General features: G+C 36.2%; 1 protein-coding gene across 1 annotated transcript; it reads right to left on the bottom strand.

Annotated features, from left to right (window-relative positions):
* Positions 1-6,388: 6,388 nt before the first annotated feature.
* LOC149161344 (small ribosomal subunit protein uS13z/uS13y/uS13x-like) lies at positions 6,389-15,860 on the bottom strand. The gene is made up of 4 exons (XM_089436944.1): positions 15,688-15,860; positions 15,348-15,508; positions 11,900-12,088; positions 6,389-6,781 (listed from the first exon to the last, which is right to left on the bottom strand). The coding sequence occupies exons 1-4, from the start codon at positions 15,688-15,690 to the stop codon at positions 6,676-6,678; spliced, it is 459 nt and encodes a 152-aa protein (XP_089293070.1). The 5' UTR covers positions 15,691-15,860; the 3' UTR covers positions 6,389-6,675.
* Between the last annotated feature and the right edge of the window lie 1,123 nt (positions 15,861-16,983).

The raw sequence follows: 16,983 nt of genomic DNA, 5'->3' as shown, positions 1-16,983 counted from the left end.
GGACATATCAAGAAAAAAAGGTGCAAGAAGTGAAAGATCACATCAAGAAAGAAGAAATGAATCCAGCCATATCTTGTAATTCACTGGTCGGAATTACCACTCCCCAAACTATCAAGATAGAACGACATATCAAAAAGAAAAATGTTCAAGAAGTGAAAGATCACATCGAGCGTCAAGAAATGAATCCGACCATATCTTGTAAAGAATTGGAAAAAATTACCACTCCTTAAACTCTAAAGATAGAAGGACATATCAAGAAGAAAAAGGTTCAAGCAGTGAAAGATCACATCGAGTATCAACAACAAGTTCTCCAACTTTTAAAGGATAACGCCACTTCGGTGCAAAATCAAATGAAACAACAAGTAGATCAACATCATAGTGAAAAATGTTTTGATGTAGGCGACTGGGTATTTTTACTGCTACATCTAAAGCAAGCTATTTATGAGAAAGAAATGTTCGCAATATTACATGCACTTAAAAAATGGTGACCTTACCGAATGGGAATACTCTTCAAGGATGAGGATGTGGAAGCATTGTTTTGTGCTATTTCTATTATCCAACCAGATTGGATAAACGAAGCAAGGGATGAATGGAAGAAGGACAAAGAAGTATGGCCACTTATTCAAAAGTTGCAAAAGATCTCAATTCAAACAATATTGCCAGATATTGAAAATGAAGGAAAAATCATATTGGACCTGGTCATCGTGTAAAAAATCCCTATACTACTAGTGTAACCCCTTATTGTTATTAGTACAACCCACTTATTATATTGTTGTACCCATGTAGTGCCCATATTGTTACTCTTGTGCCCCATAGAAGCCCACTATTGTTATTATTGTGCCCTTAAGGAGAAGGACATGTTAGGCCCCTATACTACTAGTGTAACCCCTTATTGTTATTAGCACAACCCACTTATTATATTGATATACCCATAGAAGCTCACTATTGTTATTATTGTGCCCTTACATTATTATTGTTATGTCAGCTCTGATTATGTTATGACCCCTTAGACTCTTATATATAGAAAGGAGGTCTTTTCATTTGTATCATCCAAGAATTGTTCATTTATGTAATGTAAAGGACGTTGCCCCCTCGAAAAGGCTGAATTCTAAGGCGTTGATTTATCTTTTCTATCTTTTCTTGAGCTGGTTTCATAACATTTGGTATCAGAGCTTTGTATTCTAGGGTTTCGCTGCTCCAAACAGGTTATCGTGGCATTTTCGCTATAACTTTTTTCTGTGACGTTTCAGAAGTCGCAAAAAAAACCCATTTGAGAAAAAATTGCGTTGAACCTTGGGTCTGAATTTCAGAGCTTTTCGCGCGATATTTGTGGAGATATGATTTGAGGAAGTTGGTCTTTTTGCAGACTCCTGAATTACATTCAAAACAGGTGGCCTGGGGAAAATCATCATAACTTTCTCTCTGAGCATTGGATTGAAATTTCGTGAGAAGGTATAGAAAGAGGACGGACTGTAGTTTCTTGTATATCTTTTTCAGAGCCAAAGGTCGAAAAATTGACACGTGGCACTTCATACAAGTTCGCTCTTCTAGAAAGGTCTATAATCAAATCATCTTAGGAGATTTTGCATAACTCTTTCTTGGAGAATCTAATTTAGATCAGACTGGTTGCATTAGAAAGAGGACACAGAGGGCTACTACAGGTAGCAATATTAGAACTTAAATATCTGTAAGTACAGAGTTACAATCGTTTCAATATCGAGGTCCTAAAATCAAGAAAAAGCAAGATGAAGAAGTTTGATAGCAAGAATCCGGTAAATTGGATACTTCAGAGGGAGCAATATTTTGATCTACATGGTGTACCACTGTTACAAAATGTATGTATTGCATCTTCATATTTAGAACCAGATCAATTTTTATGGTATAAAGGGCTTTGTTCTCGTAAACAACTTGTTACGTGGTCAATTTTCACGGAGGAAATGATAGCACATTATGAGGATACAAAGAGCAACACACTAGAAGAAAAAGAGAAAAAGGGTTTTGTTACAATTGTGATAGCAAATGCACTAAAGGTCATAAGTGTGCTGAGAAGAAATTATTTTACATAGAGTATGCAGAGGAGGAAGAAAAGTATCAAAAAACATCAAAAGAAGAGGATATATGCCAAGACCCGACCCCAGAGAAAGAAGAAATGAATCAGAACATATCTTGTAAACTATTGGCAAGAATGACCACTCCTCAAACTCTCAAGATAGAAAGAAATATCAAGAAGAAAAAGATGCAAGAAGTGAAAGATCACATCAAGAAAGAAGAAATGAATCCAACCATATCTTGTAATTCATTGGTCGGAATTACCACTCCTCAAACTATCAAGATAGAAGGACATATCAAGAAGAAAAATGTTCAAGAAGTGAAAGATCACATCAAGCGTCAAGAAATGAACCCGACCATATCTTGTAAAGGATTGGAAGAAATTACCACGCCTCAAACTCTAAAGATAGAAGGACATATCAAGAAGAAAAAGGTTCAAGCAGTGAAAGATCACATCGAGCATCAACAACAAGTTCTCCAACTTTTAAAGGATAACGCCACTTCGGTGCAAAATCAAATGAAACAACAGGTAGATCAACATCATAGTGAAAAATGTTTTGATGTAGGCGATTGGGTATTTTTACTGCTACATCTAAAGCAAGTTATTTATGAAAAGGAAATGTTGGCAATACTACATGCACTTAAAAAATGGAGACCTTACCGAATGGGAAGACTCTTCAAGGATGAGGATATGGAAGCATTGTTTTGTGCTATTTCTATTATCCAACCAGATTGGATAAACGAAGCAAGGGATGAATGAAAGGACAAAGAAGTATTGGCCACTTATTCAAAAGTTGCAAAAGACCCAATTCAAACAATATTTCTAGAAATTGAAAAAGGAAAAATCATATTGGATCCTGGAGTAGTCACAGAAACAAGAACCCGACAGCTACGAAATCGATCAATTTCAGAGTATCTCATCAAGTGGAAAAGCCTACCTGTTGAAGATTCCACATGGAATGACAAGAATTTTATACAGAAGCATCAAGAACTAATCAAGCATTGAGGACGACGCTTTTTGAAGGAGAGGGGCATGTTAGGCCCCTATACTACTAGTGTAACCCCTTATTGTTATTAGTACAACCCACTTATTATATTGATGTACCCATGTAGTGCCCATATTGTTACTAATGTGCCCCATAGAAGCCCGCTATTGTTATTATTGTGCCCTTACATTATTATTGTTATGTCGGCTCTGATTATGTTATGACCCCTTAGACTCTTATATATAGAAAGGAGGTCTTTTCATTTGTATCATCCAAGAATTGTTCATTTATGTAATGTAAAAGAGGTTGCCCCCTCGAAGAGGTTGAATTTTAAGGCGTTGATCTATCTTTTCTATCTTTTCTTGAGCTGATTTCATAACACTCTAGATGACCACGCTAGAGATCAAGATCAAGAGACCGAGACTCTCTAGGAGAAGCAGAGAAAAAGCAGTGTGAAGGATAGAGACCAAGTTTCTCTAGGAGCCGAGGAGAGCAATTTGAGATCAAGAACAAAGTCGAAAAAGGGACGAAGCAAAGCATCAAGGTTAATGACAAAGTTCTTGGGAGGATACTAGAGTCTAAGGGTCTTTGTCATGGTCTTGGTACTCATCAATTGAAGATCTAGAAGAAGAATTTTGATCAGGTTTTCCTCTCAAAAGGTGAGAGGTTTTAGCCATGGCTTACAAGTCTACACACTGTGCATTTTGGTAATTGTCTTCATAAAAAAAACACAATAATAATTTAACGAAGAAAAGACTATCCATGCCCTAGATTTCTTAATAATTTCCTCTACAACAGGCCCCCATTGGAAACATGTATAATTTTTTGGTATATAATATAAAGTTGAATATGTTTACAAATTTAATGAAACTAAAAAATTCATTCAACATTTCAAAGTTAAGTATTCAATCATCATTTACCAACAATTCTATTTACCTATTAATATTTTTAATAAATTAATGAAGTAATATCATTATTTAAATACTTTTCAAAAACTAGCCATTTAATATAGCGGTTATTCAATAATATTTATTTTTTATATATTAATAAATTAATATTATAATTTAAATATTATTGTTCAAATATAGCCATTACTTGAAATTATGTATCTACATTGCTTTCTATTTAAGTCTTTGACATGGTTTCCCTTTTCATCTGGTCTTGATGTTGAACCACACTTGTTGGTTCGAAACGCATCGGCCAAAAAAAAAATTCTCTTATGTGATTTCTACCAAAAGTCTTTGTTTAATTCTATTTATTTTGCTCCTTTGAAAAAAGTCATTACTCAATGCTCCTATCTTAAAGGCTTTGTATCCAACATCTTTGTCAATTACAATAAATCAAACACTCATCTAAAAACAAATCTCATTATCATTCTCATAAATGGCTTCTCATTTTACTTTTACTCGACAAAGTTGCCCAAAGAAAATAAATACATGCAATAACAATTGTGAGCATTTAATTTCGGTTATCATTGAAAATGTCAAACTTTCTATGTAAATGTAGCAATAAAATGTTGTCATTTCATATATTTTTAATATTTGATGTCTACAAACTCATACCTTGACAAAAAATAAATAATTTTTAAAAAAGACGATCTAAAAGGAATAGTTTTTTTTCCTAGTAACAATTTATTCAATTTATTAGAATAAGCTAAAACCTTTACCACCTATACCAAGAATGTTGAAAAATATTTTTTTTACATGACCATAATGCTCATGAAACTTGTCTAAACTTGTTACACGATTCCACACATACCATGCAATGTGATATCTATACCACAGTAAATATCATTAAATAAATAATAAGTGATATCATTCAAATAGTATTATTCTACAATATAATAAATACTTATGGTACATACCACACTTCTATATTGCGATATTATCCTAAAAACAATTGCAATTAAATTATTTAACCCAACTAAAAATAAGATTATTTCATATTACTATTATATCATAGTATCATTCTCTATAATAAAATCATCTCATATTATAAAAATATAAATCCTCCACCAAACTTAAATATTTATTATACATAAGCTAAATATTTCTTATACGTTCACCTTATTATACGTTATACTTATTATAAACGCTATATTCTCATAAAGGAATATTACTATAATTATAATTTCTCAATCAAAAAGTATTCTTATGCACTAGCTTGCTTGTAATAAATTCTCAATCAAAAACTAGCATAAAGTTATAGGCATCAAAGATTCTTACTAACACATCGAAATATATTAATTTATCATTAAAAAACTTGCCACTTATCAATTCAAAAAAGGAGCGAGGGGGCTCTACCCTAGGAACATGCCCTGGGTGACGCACCAGTGCAAACGGTCTTTCCAAAATTCTAGAACCGGCACAGCCAACCACTTTCCACCTTTTTAAAAAGGACTCGTCTAACGAAGCAGAGGAATTGCCCGGATGATTAAAAGTGGTCGGAATCCAGACAAAAAAAATATAAAAATTCTTGTAGAGAGAGTATTTGAATCGTGTTTTTGATAATGGAAATAGATTCAGCACCATCAAAAATGTCTAAAACACATAAAAATTTTAAGTTTAACAACTGTAACTTGGATTTACAAAAATCATTGCAAAATTTTCTCTAAATATGACCAGGATTTCAATAACTTTCCAAAGCAACTCCTCCACCTCGTTAAACTACGCGCTTCAAAAACACCACCCTCAAAGCGGATCATAAAGGTTAAGATGTCAAGATGTCAAGCAAAACTTCGCCATCTCTTCCAAAACTATGGGATCTGTCTTCTAAAGTGTTAATGGAATCACGCTTCTCGTTTTAGAGTAAATACCAAGAGCATTTCCGGAACCAGTAAACAAAAAAGGGAAATGGAGGACCCATCAAATAAACAAAAACATATATACAACACTGTCAACCTAATAAATCACATTAAATATGGAACTATTAAATATGGAACCAAAATATCATTATATGTGGCACAAGGGCCTCCATATGACAATTTTTATCCCCGACAGGTGGCTCCTACCTTAACCCCTCCCACCCTCCCATGAGATGATTTGAACAAGTAACCAGATGGAGAGTAAAGTGCACACAAACCAACTAATCTAATCTACACCTACTGTATACTTCAAAACAACATAAATGCCTGTGCAGAAAAAATACGTCTCAATCTAGTTGATTCGGACTTCAACGTTATGGTGAAGCTAAAGAAAAATGCGTCCCCATCTAAATTTGAGATTTCAAAAAATTTCAAGGAAACGTCGAGAACAAGTATTTAGCATACATAACAGGACACATCATAGCTTCCCTTCCAGGAAAGACGGGATATGTCATAGGAACTAGATTTTAGAAGCAAAGAGGAAGCCAGATTCTGCACAAGCTGTCATTAATTAAGAAAAACAAAAGCACCAAACCGTTACTCTGTTCTTTCTCTAATGAATCTTATAAAACTGGATAGAACATTCTTAAAAACACTTCAAGATAGGGAGTGCACAGTCGAAGCTTTACAGCCTTCTCAAACACGAGATGAACAAACGTTTTACCAAGTTAGATAACACAACCTTATGATTCCCGGGAATGAAATAAACCCAGAATGACTAATAAAATGAGGAAAAAAACTTGAGCAAAATTGTTTCTTTCCAATATATTATCATGCTCAACGCTTTTTTGAGACACCAACAGTCTTTCCCCTGCGACCAGTGGTCTTTGTGTGCTGTCCACGCACCCGAAGGCCCCAGTAGTGACGAAGACCACGGTGGTTCCTGACAAGAGTCAAAACGAGAGTGCACAATTTTAGTATTTGATGCATTGACTATTTAAAACAGAGCATATATAGCGGACAACTTTCCACCAGAAAGTGTTAAGATAAATCCAACCATTTAGGTGCTATTTGCACTAAAATCGAAGCTTTTGGTTGTCTAAGCTTTCCTCTGACTCAGGCAGACAAATTGATTGAACTGAATTCTTTTGAGAAACCATATAGCCTTGTTCAATTTAATGTACAACGCGATAAATAATTTAGCCACGTCAATAAAGTACAACTGAAAGCAGATGAATGAAGTTATCCCTTACACTAAATATTGACGAGGAAAATGACAACCGTATAGGAAAAAAGAATTCGAGAATACAACTTAATTACATGAAAGATACCAAAACAGTCAGTCTTCCATACCCCATAGACACCATTGTCAATAAATTTAATAAAAACATAACACTCAAATTACTTCATGCCTAAGGTCAAGCCTCGTTGATGTAAGGCACAAATGAGAGCAGAAGAACATACTTCAAAACAACTAAACAGACTACTAGCTCTCCTTTTCATCAATGCCCTTGGAGAAGCAAACTGCGCAAAAGACACATCAGCATGGACAAGGCCAATCTTTGCCGAAGGGCATTTATCAAACACCGCTGTCCCTATTATGCTCAGGCTGAATTGGCAGCAATGTACACAAGAATCCTACAGCTATTGACCCAATAAAATGAATAGAGAACATAAGTTTTGAACTAAATATATTATTATGTATATTGTACAAGTTCATCAAACGCTCCTCATGGGTAGAACCAGCAAGAATCTCAGAGCAACAACATTACCACTACGGACTAGAGCTGACAGAAATTATCAAATCAACCTTGGAGAAAATACATGTTATTTGGTTAACTCTTCAAAATTAAGGTGTGATGTATACATAAACAAAATCTAAACAATACCGACCTACTCATCACCAACTGCAGACCATTTCAACTCTTAAATGCCCAACATAGGTAAACGCATTCTACTCTCCTGCATAATCAAAATCTTTTACAGGCTTCTTGTATGCAAACTCTTAAATTTCACATGAAAGATAAAATGGAATATAATGGCCAGTGGGCAATGATAATACTATAAAGGGCAGAAAAGAAAGCAAAACTACAAAACTTTAATTCTGCGAAATAAGAGACAAAAGCAGTCTTTTGAGGGATGGGAAAAGAGTTTAGCCCAAGAAGCATATCAAAAGAATTGGTAGGAAAGATGGAAAGTGCAGCTGGGTAATGTCATGGTGAAGTTGGAGTAAATTTAAGTGGAAACGACCTCCTCAATATGAGGTATCACAACTGTAAAAGCTGCGGAGATCCCCATTACCTCATTGTCAGATGCTTTCCACCAAATTAATGTATTCATGGTGAATTGTTCATTTCTTCTACATCTATATCGGCCCCCGGCCATGCCGCTAAACACAGTATCACATTGTGAGGTATCACATTGTTCAAAGGTTCTCATTCTGTCAATACTCGTGCACTTCTGTCTTCCAAAATTGCCGTGAATTTCGAACTGTATTCTCACCTAACCTCAACTATCCCAAGTGAGCTTATATAATAGAGACTTGTTACAATTTATTTTGATTATTGCGGTTAATTACAATGATGCACAAATCACCTGCATAATCCATTATTTTCAAAGAATTTATCCACCACATCCTAGTACATATCAAACTCTTCTATAATAGATTCATTTCTTCAGGTCCTAGAGTGGCCCAAATTCTGAGCTTTTAAGCTCACCCATGATCACCCACCAATCGTTGGGCCGTTCTCTGGCCTTTTTTATCCTACATTCCAGCTTTATACGTTGTTTAAACTGTATATAATTTGACCTCGATTCATTCTTTTTTATTACCAATCTACTTCCTTTATCGTACCTGTGATCTTTGTTCCCTTCCCTGGCCATTTTGATCCTTCAAAACCCTTTCAACATGTTACCCATAAAACAATGACTAATATCTGTGACACTGATCCAGTCCCCTAAACCTTGAGCTTTAGTTTTACAGAGACCTCCTCAAGATTGATTTCTTGTCAACCTCTCTTTCCCATTTAAATCATGAAGTAATAATTCTAATGCATGCCAGCCATATCCTTATTTATATCATTTAACATTCATTCATCCTGTTTTATTAAAGTCCTACATTCCCCAATCTATAAAGCAAAACCAAAGAGATGCTTTCCTAAATTTGTTGATGTCAACCCTAGTAAATCTGTCCTACATTCTCCAATCAATTTTCTTTATCTCAACATTAAATGTTAATGTAGTTTTCTTGGTCTTAATTTAACCCCTCAATTGCAATCTTCTTTTCAAGTAACATTGAAAAGAAAACAAGCCCCAAGGGATTGCTCAATTGTTCCTATTGCTAAGTATCTACCTATCAGGAGGTCACAGGGTCAAATCTCCTCGACGCCCTTGGGGTTAGGCCTTGCTAGTTTGGCCGACGGGTTGATCTACCTGGATTTTCCCATGGATGTAGTGGCCACTCAGTGTCCGTGAAGCACCCTTTACAAAACGTTGCAAAGAAATCCAAAAGGGTTGCTTCCCACATTTGTCAATAACATCCAAAGTAAACATGTCTGCGTAGACTAAAAAACTTAACCCAGAGGGACTTGAACCAGGAACCTGCTGGCACAGAACAAGCCAAATGCCCAAGAACACTGGCAACAACCAATAGAATTAACCCCCTTGGCTAACTTCAAGTGCAATCTTTTATGACAACCTGTGATTCTTTATTCTAGTGAGCAAACTTATATGTTGAATGAAGCAAGCACACTCCCTGCTTTCCTCAAAAGTGTTGGACTTTCCAACTTTTCAGGTTCTAATCATGGTCTAAACAATGTCTTTAAAATATCATCCAGTTCCTGGCATTAATAATCTTCCACATAGAACCCCCCAATATTAACAACATATTTGTTATTTAGCCTTTCGCATATTGTTAATATCCACATCCAAGCTATAAGTTTATGTGCCTTTCGCATATTATTAATATGAAAAATGTCGAAGCACTGGAGCAATGATTTGAAAAAATCAATGGTCCATCAAATTCACTCCAGATCAGAGAGTTATTGGACTACATAGTGAAAAATAAAACACAACAAAACTTAGGTTATAATATGCCTCAAAAAAAGGATTTCAAAATTATAAGACAGCATTAAATATCATGTAATAACTTTTATAAATAACATACTTAAACAACTGCCACATCCTAACAATATTAATATTCTTCGAAATTGAAAGACTACCGACTACCTTATATAAAGATTGCAATGTATCAAATATAGTAGAGTTGCCAATATATCATCCTTCCTTACTAGTCTCTTATAACTCATGAGACACCAGTGACCAGCCATCCCAGTGTACTTGAAAATTTTCATTTAAGATTGAAGATATACTGGTATAGGTGGTCTCAACCACATCTATTAGGGCACCAAATGGGATAGGGAAAAACTTTTCCATGCAGACAAACAAAGTCACAGATATGAACATTTCATTCAGGGCTGTACGAGCACCTCGCTTCTCTCAGTATGAAAGAAACACAAGAACCCGCCATGTCAATTAGAATCTAGTGTTAAAGCATAACATATAACGTCCATCAATAATGATGAACTTGCATCTAAATATTTTTGCCAATTTTTCTTCACAATTTTGTTATTAGCTCTCGATAGTCCAAATATTGATATCTTTGTTCCAAGTGGGGATGAAAAGCCTATCATATCAAGTTTTCCTGCCATCTAAGACACAGGATGGATGATTTCAGGAATACAAATCAAAACAAATTTTCAGACATATTCCAAACCAGGTAGAGAAACCAAAGGAAAACTAGGAAAATCAAAACTCAAGGAGTTGAGGAAACTGATTATGTGTATATGGACTTCAAATTTTGACGAAGCAAAACTAAAAGCTGTTCACAAAAACGAATCTCCTAGAAGACAAAAGTGGTTCAATAAATTAAAATAGAATCAGGATTCAATACCTGTAGACGTAATTAATAGCAAGATAAATCTTCATTCAATGGCACCCCCACACACTAAAAGCTGTTCACAAGGACCAATTTCCTAAATGACGGAAGTTGTTGGATAAATATAAAGAGTGAATCAAAATCCAATGATTTTAAATGTAAACTACCTAAACACGAATCTTTGTGCAATAGCAAACTCCACAATCTAACAAAAGCCTGTCATGTGCTTTGTTACATCAAAGACAGTTAAACATGTATTTGGAGTTGCACCATTGCCAGATCTTTAGGGAATAGATTGTGACTGAATCCAACATTCTTTGACACCCTTTGTCACTGAAAATGGATGGATAGACAATCTGGGATAAGTACCTAAAGGCTAAAATGCAATCAGATTTACATCATATCTTTTTGTATGACACAGACAATGCTGTGCAACTTTAAATGGGTATGCTACCTCTTTAATTCGGACCAGATCACCACATTTAGTTCAGAGTTTGCAGCACTGGCATTTTTAGAAATGTAGACACCAGAGTTTGGAGCCAGGGTTGTTGTACTGATTCCTTATTTATGCAAGGAATAGTGGTCTTCATAATCATAGCCTGACCCTATAATATAGTTCTTGTATTACTTATCGATGGGCAATGATATCTGGAAAGTCTTTTCAGAAAAAAACTAAATAGCAACACCTTTTAATCAGTGATTTACTGATATGAAATGCTCACTTTCCATAGGAGGGTCTGTATAATCACAGCCTGACTGATGAATACAGTTGTATTATTTGCTAATAAACAATGAAATGATAGATATGTTTTCAGAAAGTTTAAAAAATTATAAAACCATTTAAATTATAAAAGATAAAAAATAAAAAAACACACAACTTTCAATCAGTGAATCATTGATATAAAACCACCACTCGTAAATTATCTTGCCCTTCATCTTCTTGATCAATATGGATGAAGGTTATGGCTTTTCACATACAATTTAGTGACATTAAAATTCCTTAAAATTCAGAAATGCAAATAACTATATGTTATGACGAGGTTCAAAATATCACGAACACCAATAACAACATAACAATATAAATTCATTATTATAAATATTAGTGCATAAAAAATGTCAGAGTACCTGATCTTCTTCAAGCGTTCCAAGTCATCCCTGAGTTTCATGTCAAGAGCATTGGATACCACCTGAGTGGTTCGGCCATCCTTGATATCTTTCTGTCTGTTTAAAAACCAATCTGGGATCTTGAATTGTTTAGGATTCGCGACAATTATCATCAGGTTCTCAAGCTCAAGTGCAGAAAGTTCACCAGCTCTGCAGTCAGCATATCCTTCACAATTAGCCACCAATCCTTTGGATACATACAACTCAATGGAAACAAAGGGTGATCACAAGAGCAAAATACAAATTTGGAGACCCTCCCATTGTAGTAATTCAAGTGAGCTTTCCTAACAGAGAGATCCAGGTCCAATTGCCAAGAAGGCATTGTGCTACTAATGTGGCAAATTTGTTGCACTATAACATGGGCTTGGAGGCCATTTGGAAATGAACCATTATGGATAGTTAGGAAGGTAACCACTTTAGTTGTTGCCACTTAATTTCATTTTCTTTCTTCTATTAGAATGAAGGGTTTTTGGTAGAGGAAAGTATCCAAGGGAGAAGGAAGGAAACTACAGATCAGGAATGGAAATTGCTGTATCTGAAAACACAGACCATTGCATAGTAGTATGCTTCCTTCTAGTCAAGGTGCAAGTGCACCGCAAAACTTCTGTAACAATCTGTATAAATTGCCTTTTCTTTAAATAATCATTAGAATTCATTCTTCTGGATTTGATTGTAATTGTTCATTTTCTACTGGAACCAGCCTTTTAAACTGAAGAATGCACCTTCTTATTGAGCATTCAAATAACACCAGTTAGTAAGTTAGATAATGTTTCAGTTCCTTGTGTTGGCAGATGTTACAATACAGAGATAAAGAGAGCTGTTTGAAACAGGTGATACCTATTTCAGAAAAGATCGTGATGGTATCTGAGAGCATTTTTAATCCTGGAAGTGGATGGTGAAAACATGGCATAGAGAAACTTCAGGAAGGATCAGAACAAAACAAGATTAAGAAGATAGACATCTCCTGGCAAGATAGAAGATTTTCTCAGATGGAAGTAAACTGTAACACTAATAAATTACAGATCTGTCCAAACCACCCAGGTTGTCATTGCTAAAAGTTGTCATGCGGTTGGCACCCTTTTCACATGAAGAATTCATGGTGGTTTTCAATGTTGATGAATACTTTGGACCTGTCTTGACAACATTACAGCAAACAATGGTAGAGAAAACGTACATGGTGAGACTGTCAGTTAAGATATGGAATAATATATCATCTTGATAAATTGTGCATTCTAAGAGGAAACTATGAGTTCATTTGATGTGGGAGTACCACACTTTGAAACTTCCTGGGCATTTTTCTATAACAAGGGCAGTGACAGACCTACAGCAATGTGTATTTCGGCCCAAGAATGCAAGTAGATGTGGCCAGGTCTATCCATGATTGCACACTATGCTGCACTTCAAATCCAGCAGAATGAAAGTTTGGGTTACACATTACTCTCCTGGTGCCTTTGAGGTCTTGGGAAAGCATATTGTTGGACCTGCCTAAGATCAAGCATGGGCATAATTACCACTTTGTGATTGTGGATCGTTTCTGCAAAATGGTGCTCTGTATTTCCCTGCAAGAAAACAACCTCAGGCAAGGAGGCAGCGAACTATTTTTTCAGCATGTGTGGGTACAATTTTTTCAGCCTGTTATTTCTGACAATAACAGGAGTTTTGTGAGCAGGTTTTGGGCTATACTGTGGAGCTTGATGGATACTGGTGTAGCACGGCATTCCACCCTCAGTCACATGGACAGATCTCAATAGGATGGACAGTCAGATCAAGTAAACCACACTTGTGCATTTGTTGAGAGCTTGTAACACCATGCACATGAAGCCTGCCGTACTCGCAACATTGTTATAAAAGGGCCATTCCTGGCTTCACCTAAGTTGCCTTTTGTCATGGCAATCTGCAGAACAGAAGAAGTGGAGAGCCGAGACAGTGGTGATCATAACAACACAAACAACTGAATGTTGCTAATATCACAGAATAAATTCAATAAATCCATTCACAGGTGCAAAACGGGCTGCAGCAGGCTCAAGGCAGGTACAGAGAATGCTGTGATCAACATAGGACAGCTTGTAACACCAAGCACACATATACTTTGGATGAAAGCCTGCCATGGAAGAAGTGGTAACAGTGGTGATAATAACAACAAATAACTGAATGCTGCTAATTTCATAGAATAAATTCAACAATCCCATTCACAGGTGCAAAACCAGGCTGCAGCAGGCTCGAGACAGGTACAAAGAACGATATGTCCAACATAGGACAGCGCCCATAAATTCCAAACTGGGGATATAGTCTGCTTATATGATTATATCTTGGCAAAAAGGGGTTTCGTGGCTCCAGCAGGAAATTGAGGCCCATCTCGAATGGACCCATTCAATTCCTTTGGCAAATAGAGGAAAATGCAAAAGCTGACTTACCCAGCTATATGCAAATCTATTCCATCATACATGTAGATTGTTTGAAGTTCTTTGAACCCTAAAATCAGAACAATGAGCGTGATAAAAACCGTCTCTCATCCAGTTTGTGGAATATTTGATTGCCGAATTGAGAGCATAGCAGCAGGAGGAACAGGTGATTACTAGCAAACCTCGCTCATCAGTTGGGTCAGAAGGAAGATAGTCTGACTTGTAAGGTGGATTGCAAGAAGAACAAACCATCCCAAAGCTGCCATGAACACCACGACAAAAGATAGTTATTCCAGACTACAGGCTGAGCTGAGGATGCAACCCGCACTGCCTACGAAGCCTAGATATACCTATACGCAGAAGTTGATGGTGACCATCAACCTTCTATGAGGGACGGGGAAATCTGATATGTCTATATATTGTAGTATTCGTTTCCTCTTTTGGTGCAAGGGGTTTTTGGCAGAGCAAGTAACGCGGGGCAAACGGAGCGAGCTACAGAGAATGAAAGAAGGACGTCGCTGCCTTTGGAGACACGTACCATTGCACAGTATTAGGTTTTCCGTTAGTTAAAGGCTAAAGTGCACTGTAATACTACTGTAACAACCTCTGCAAATTACATTTTATTTTTATTGTTAAATTGTTCTTGATATTCTGTGTATGAATTCATGAAGCCATCGTCTTAAACTGGGATCCACCTTATTGAGTATTCAAATAACACTAGTTAGCAAGCTAAATTTCCGTTCAGCTCGTTTTGTTAGCAGGTGTTACAGAACATAAATAAGGAGATCTGTCCGAACAGGGGATACCCTGTCAAGTATAGATCAGTTTTTCCTACAGGGTCAAGCTCAACAACAGGTTTGAGTCCTGGACAATAGAGACGCCTCAAGTGCGGATGTTTGTGAAGCTTCTAAAGCCCGGTCTACTGGCTGAAAGGGTATTAAAAAAATAGACAAAAACATGCAAAACCTATTAATGTAAAGTATAAAAGAAGATATCTTAGAAATTACCTCTTGTTCATATCAACATCGGCCTTCTTGCATACAAGGTTGGCCAAACGCCGACCAATTCCCTTGATAGAAGTCAGGGCAAACATGATCTTCTGTCGCCCATCAACATTGGTGTTGAGGACACGAAGAATGTGTTGAAACTCCTCATTCGCAATCAAAGACTGAAAATAACCAGCACAATTACAATAAAAACTATAGAAATCTTCATAAATGAACCCTCCCTCTAAAACACCTAGACTTGGTAACAGAATTGATTGCGAAAACACTGAAACCTGCGCAAATCAAACGAAACCGATACAAACTGAAACCTCGGAAGACTACAGAGTAAAAGAGATCCTACCATTTTCGCAGAACGCGGGAGCCTCAACAGTCGCCAGTAACGCTGGGTATTACGAAGACTGCTAGGGCTTTAGTATTATGAGAGGCTCGTGAGAGAATAACCAACCATAAATATCACTTTACGTCTGAGAAAAACCCTAATCGTTCACTTTCAGTGGACTAGTTAGGGATTGAGGGAGGAGCTGACGTTAAATGTTTCAAGGATTTTACTTTGAAGAACAACTCACCATTATCTCAACGTGCCTTTTTTATTCTAAATCTATTTTAATTTTGGATTTGTGTTTTTTAAGTATATAATGTTAAATATTTCATTTTTTATTTTGATGTTAATTAAAGGGAGTAATAATAAAGAAATGTATAGGTTAAAAGAATAAAGAATTGTTTGGGGAGAGTAGGAGATATTTTAGTTGCACCTATGTCATGCCTTTGCATTCTCATTGCTTTAGGCTCTTGATGGTTTGCACCTTTGTTGCCTCTATCTACCTGTCGTTGCCTCTATCTAATTCTGTGTTCAGCATGCTAAACTTACTTGTTTTTAAAAATTTAATGAAATCTTTAAGATTTCAACTCATGTCAATTAGTCTCAAACAATGGCATTAAGATTAACACATCAGGGTTTAATAAGGTAATTTATAGGCATTTGTCGCTCCCTCATGTAGTTGAACTTCTAGATTTACAAGAATTGGTGGCCCTTCTTCAAGGGATAATTTTTTGTTTCCTTTTATGGACAAGGTTTTTTAACTTTCATGTTTGAAGATAAGGCAAATCGAGATCTCTTTTTTCGAAGTGGTCCATACTTCATGGGGGCCTAGGCCTTTATTTGGATTGTTAAAGCCCAAATTTTGATCTAGAGAATGATGTCCCCTCTGCAGCCCCTGTTTGGGTTAAATTACCCTATTTTCCCCTTCATTGTTGGAACGAATACACCTTTTGAAGCATCGTTAATGTTCTAGGATGTTATATCAATTGGGTCGAGCCACGAGAAGGGATGTTGGCTTCGGCTCCAATTTAGTCAGAGGTAGATCTGGACAAGGGTCTGCCTATAGCAATAAATTTAACCTTGGACAACTCTAACTTTATTCAAGGGCTTGATTATGATCAACTTCCTTTTAAGTGCAAATCATGTCATGAGTATGGGAACTTTGTCATGAACTATAAGAAATTGGAGGAAGTGCATAAGCAAGATGAAGATAGAGATCAATGGGAGCAATGGGACCGTAGAAGGGGTTCTTATCAAAATGCAACAACAAAGGCTCTTGAAACCAATGGATTAAATCCAAAGCTCTTTCCTCCCCTA

Source organism: Pinus tabuliformis, chromosome 5_2 (genome assembly GCF_031772625.1).
Source record: "Pinus tabuliformis cultivar Carrire ecotype Pingquan chromosome 5_2, CPIR1, whole genome shotgun sequence".
Taxonomy (NCBI): Eukaryota; Viridiplantae; Streptophyta; class Pinopsida; order Pinales; family Pinaceae; genus Pinus; species Pinus tabuliformis.
This window is presented reverse-complemented; position numbering and strand designations above follow the sequence as displayed.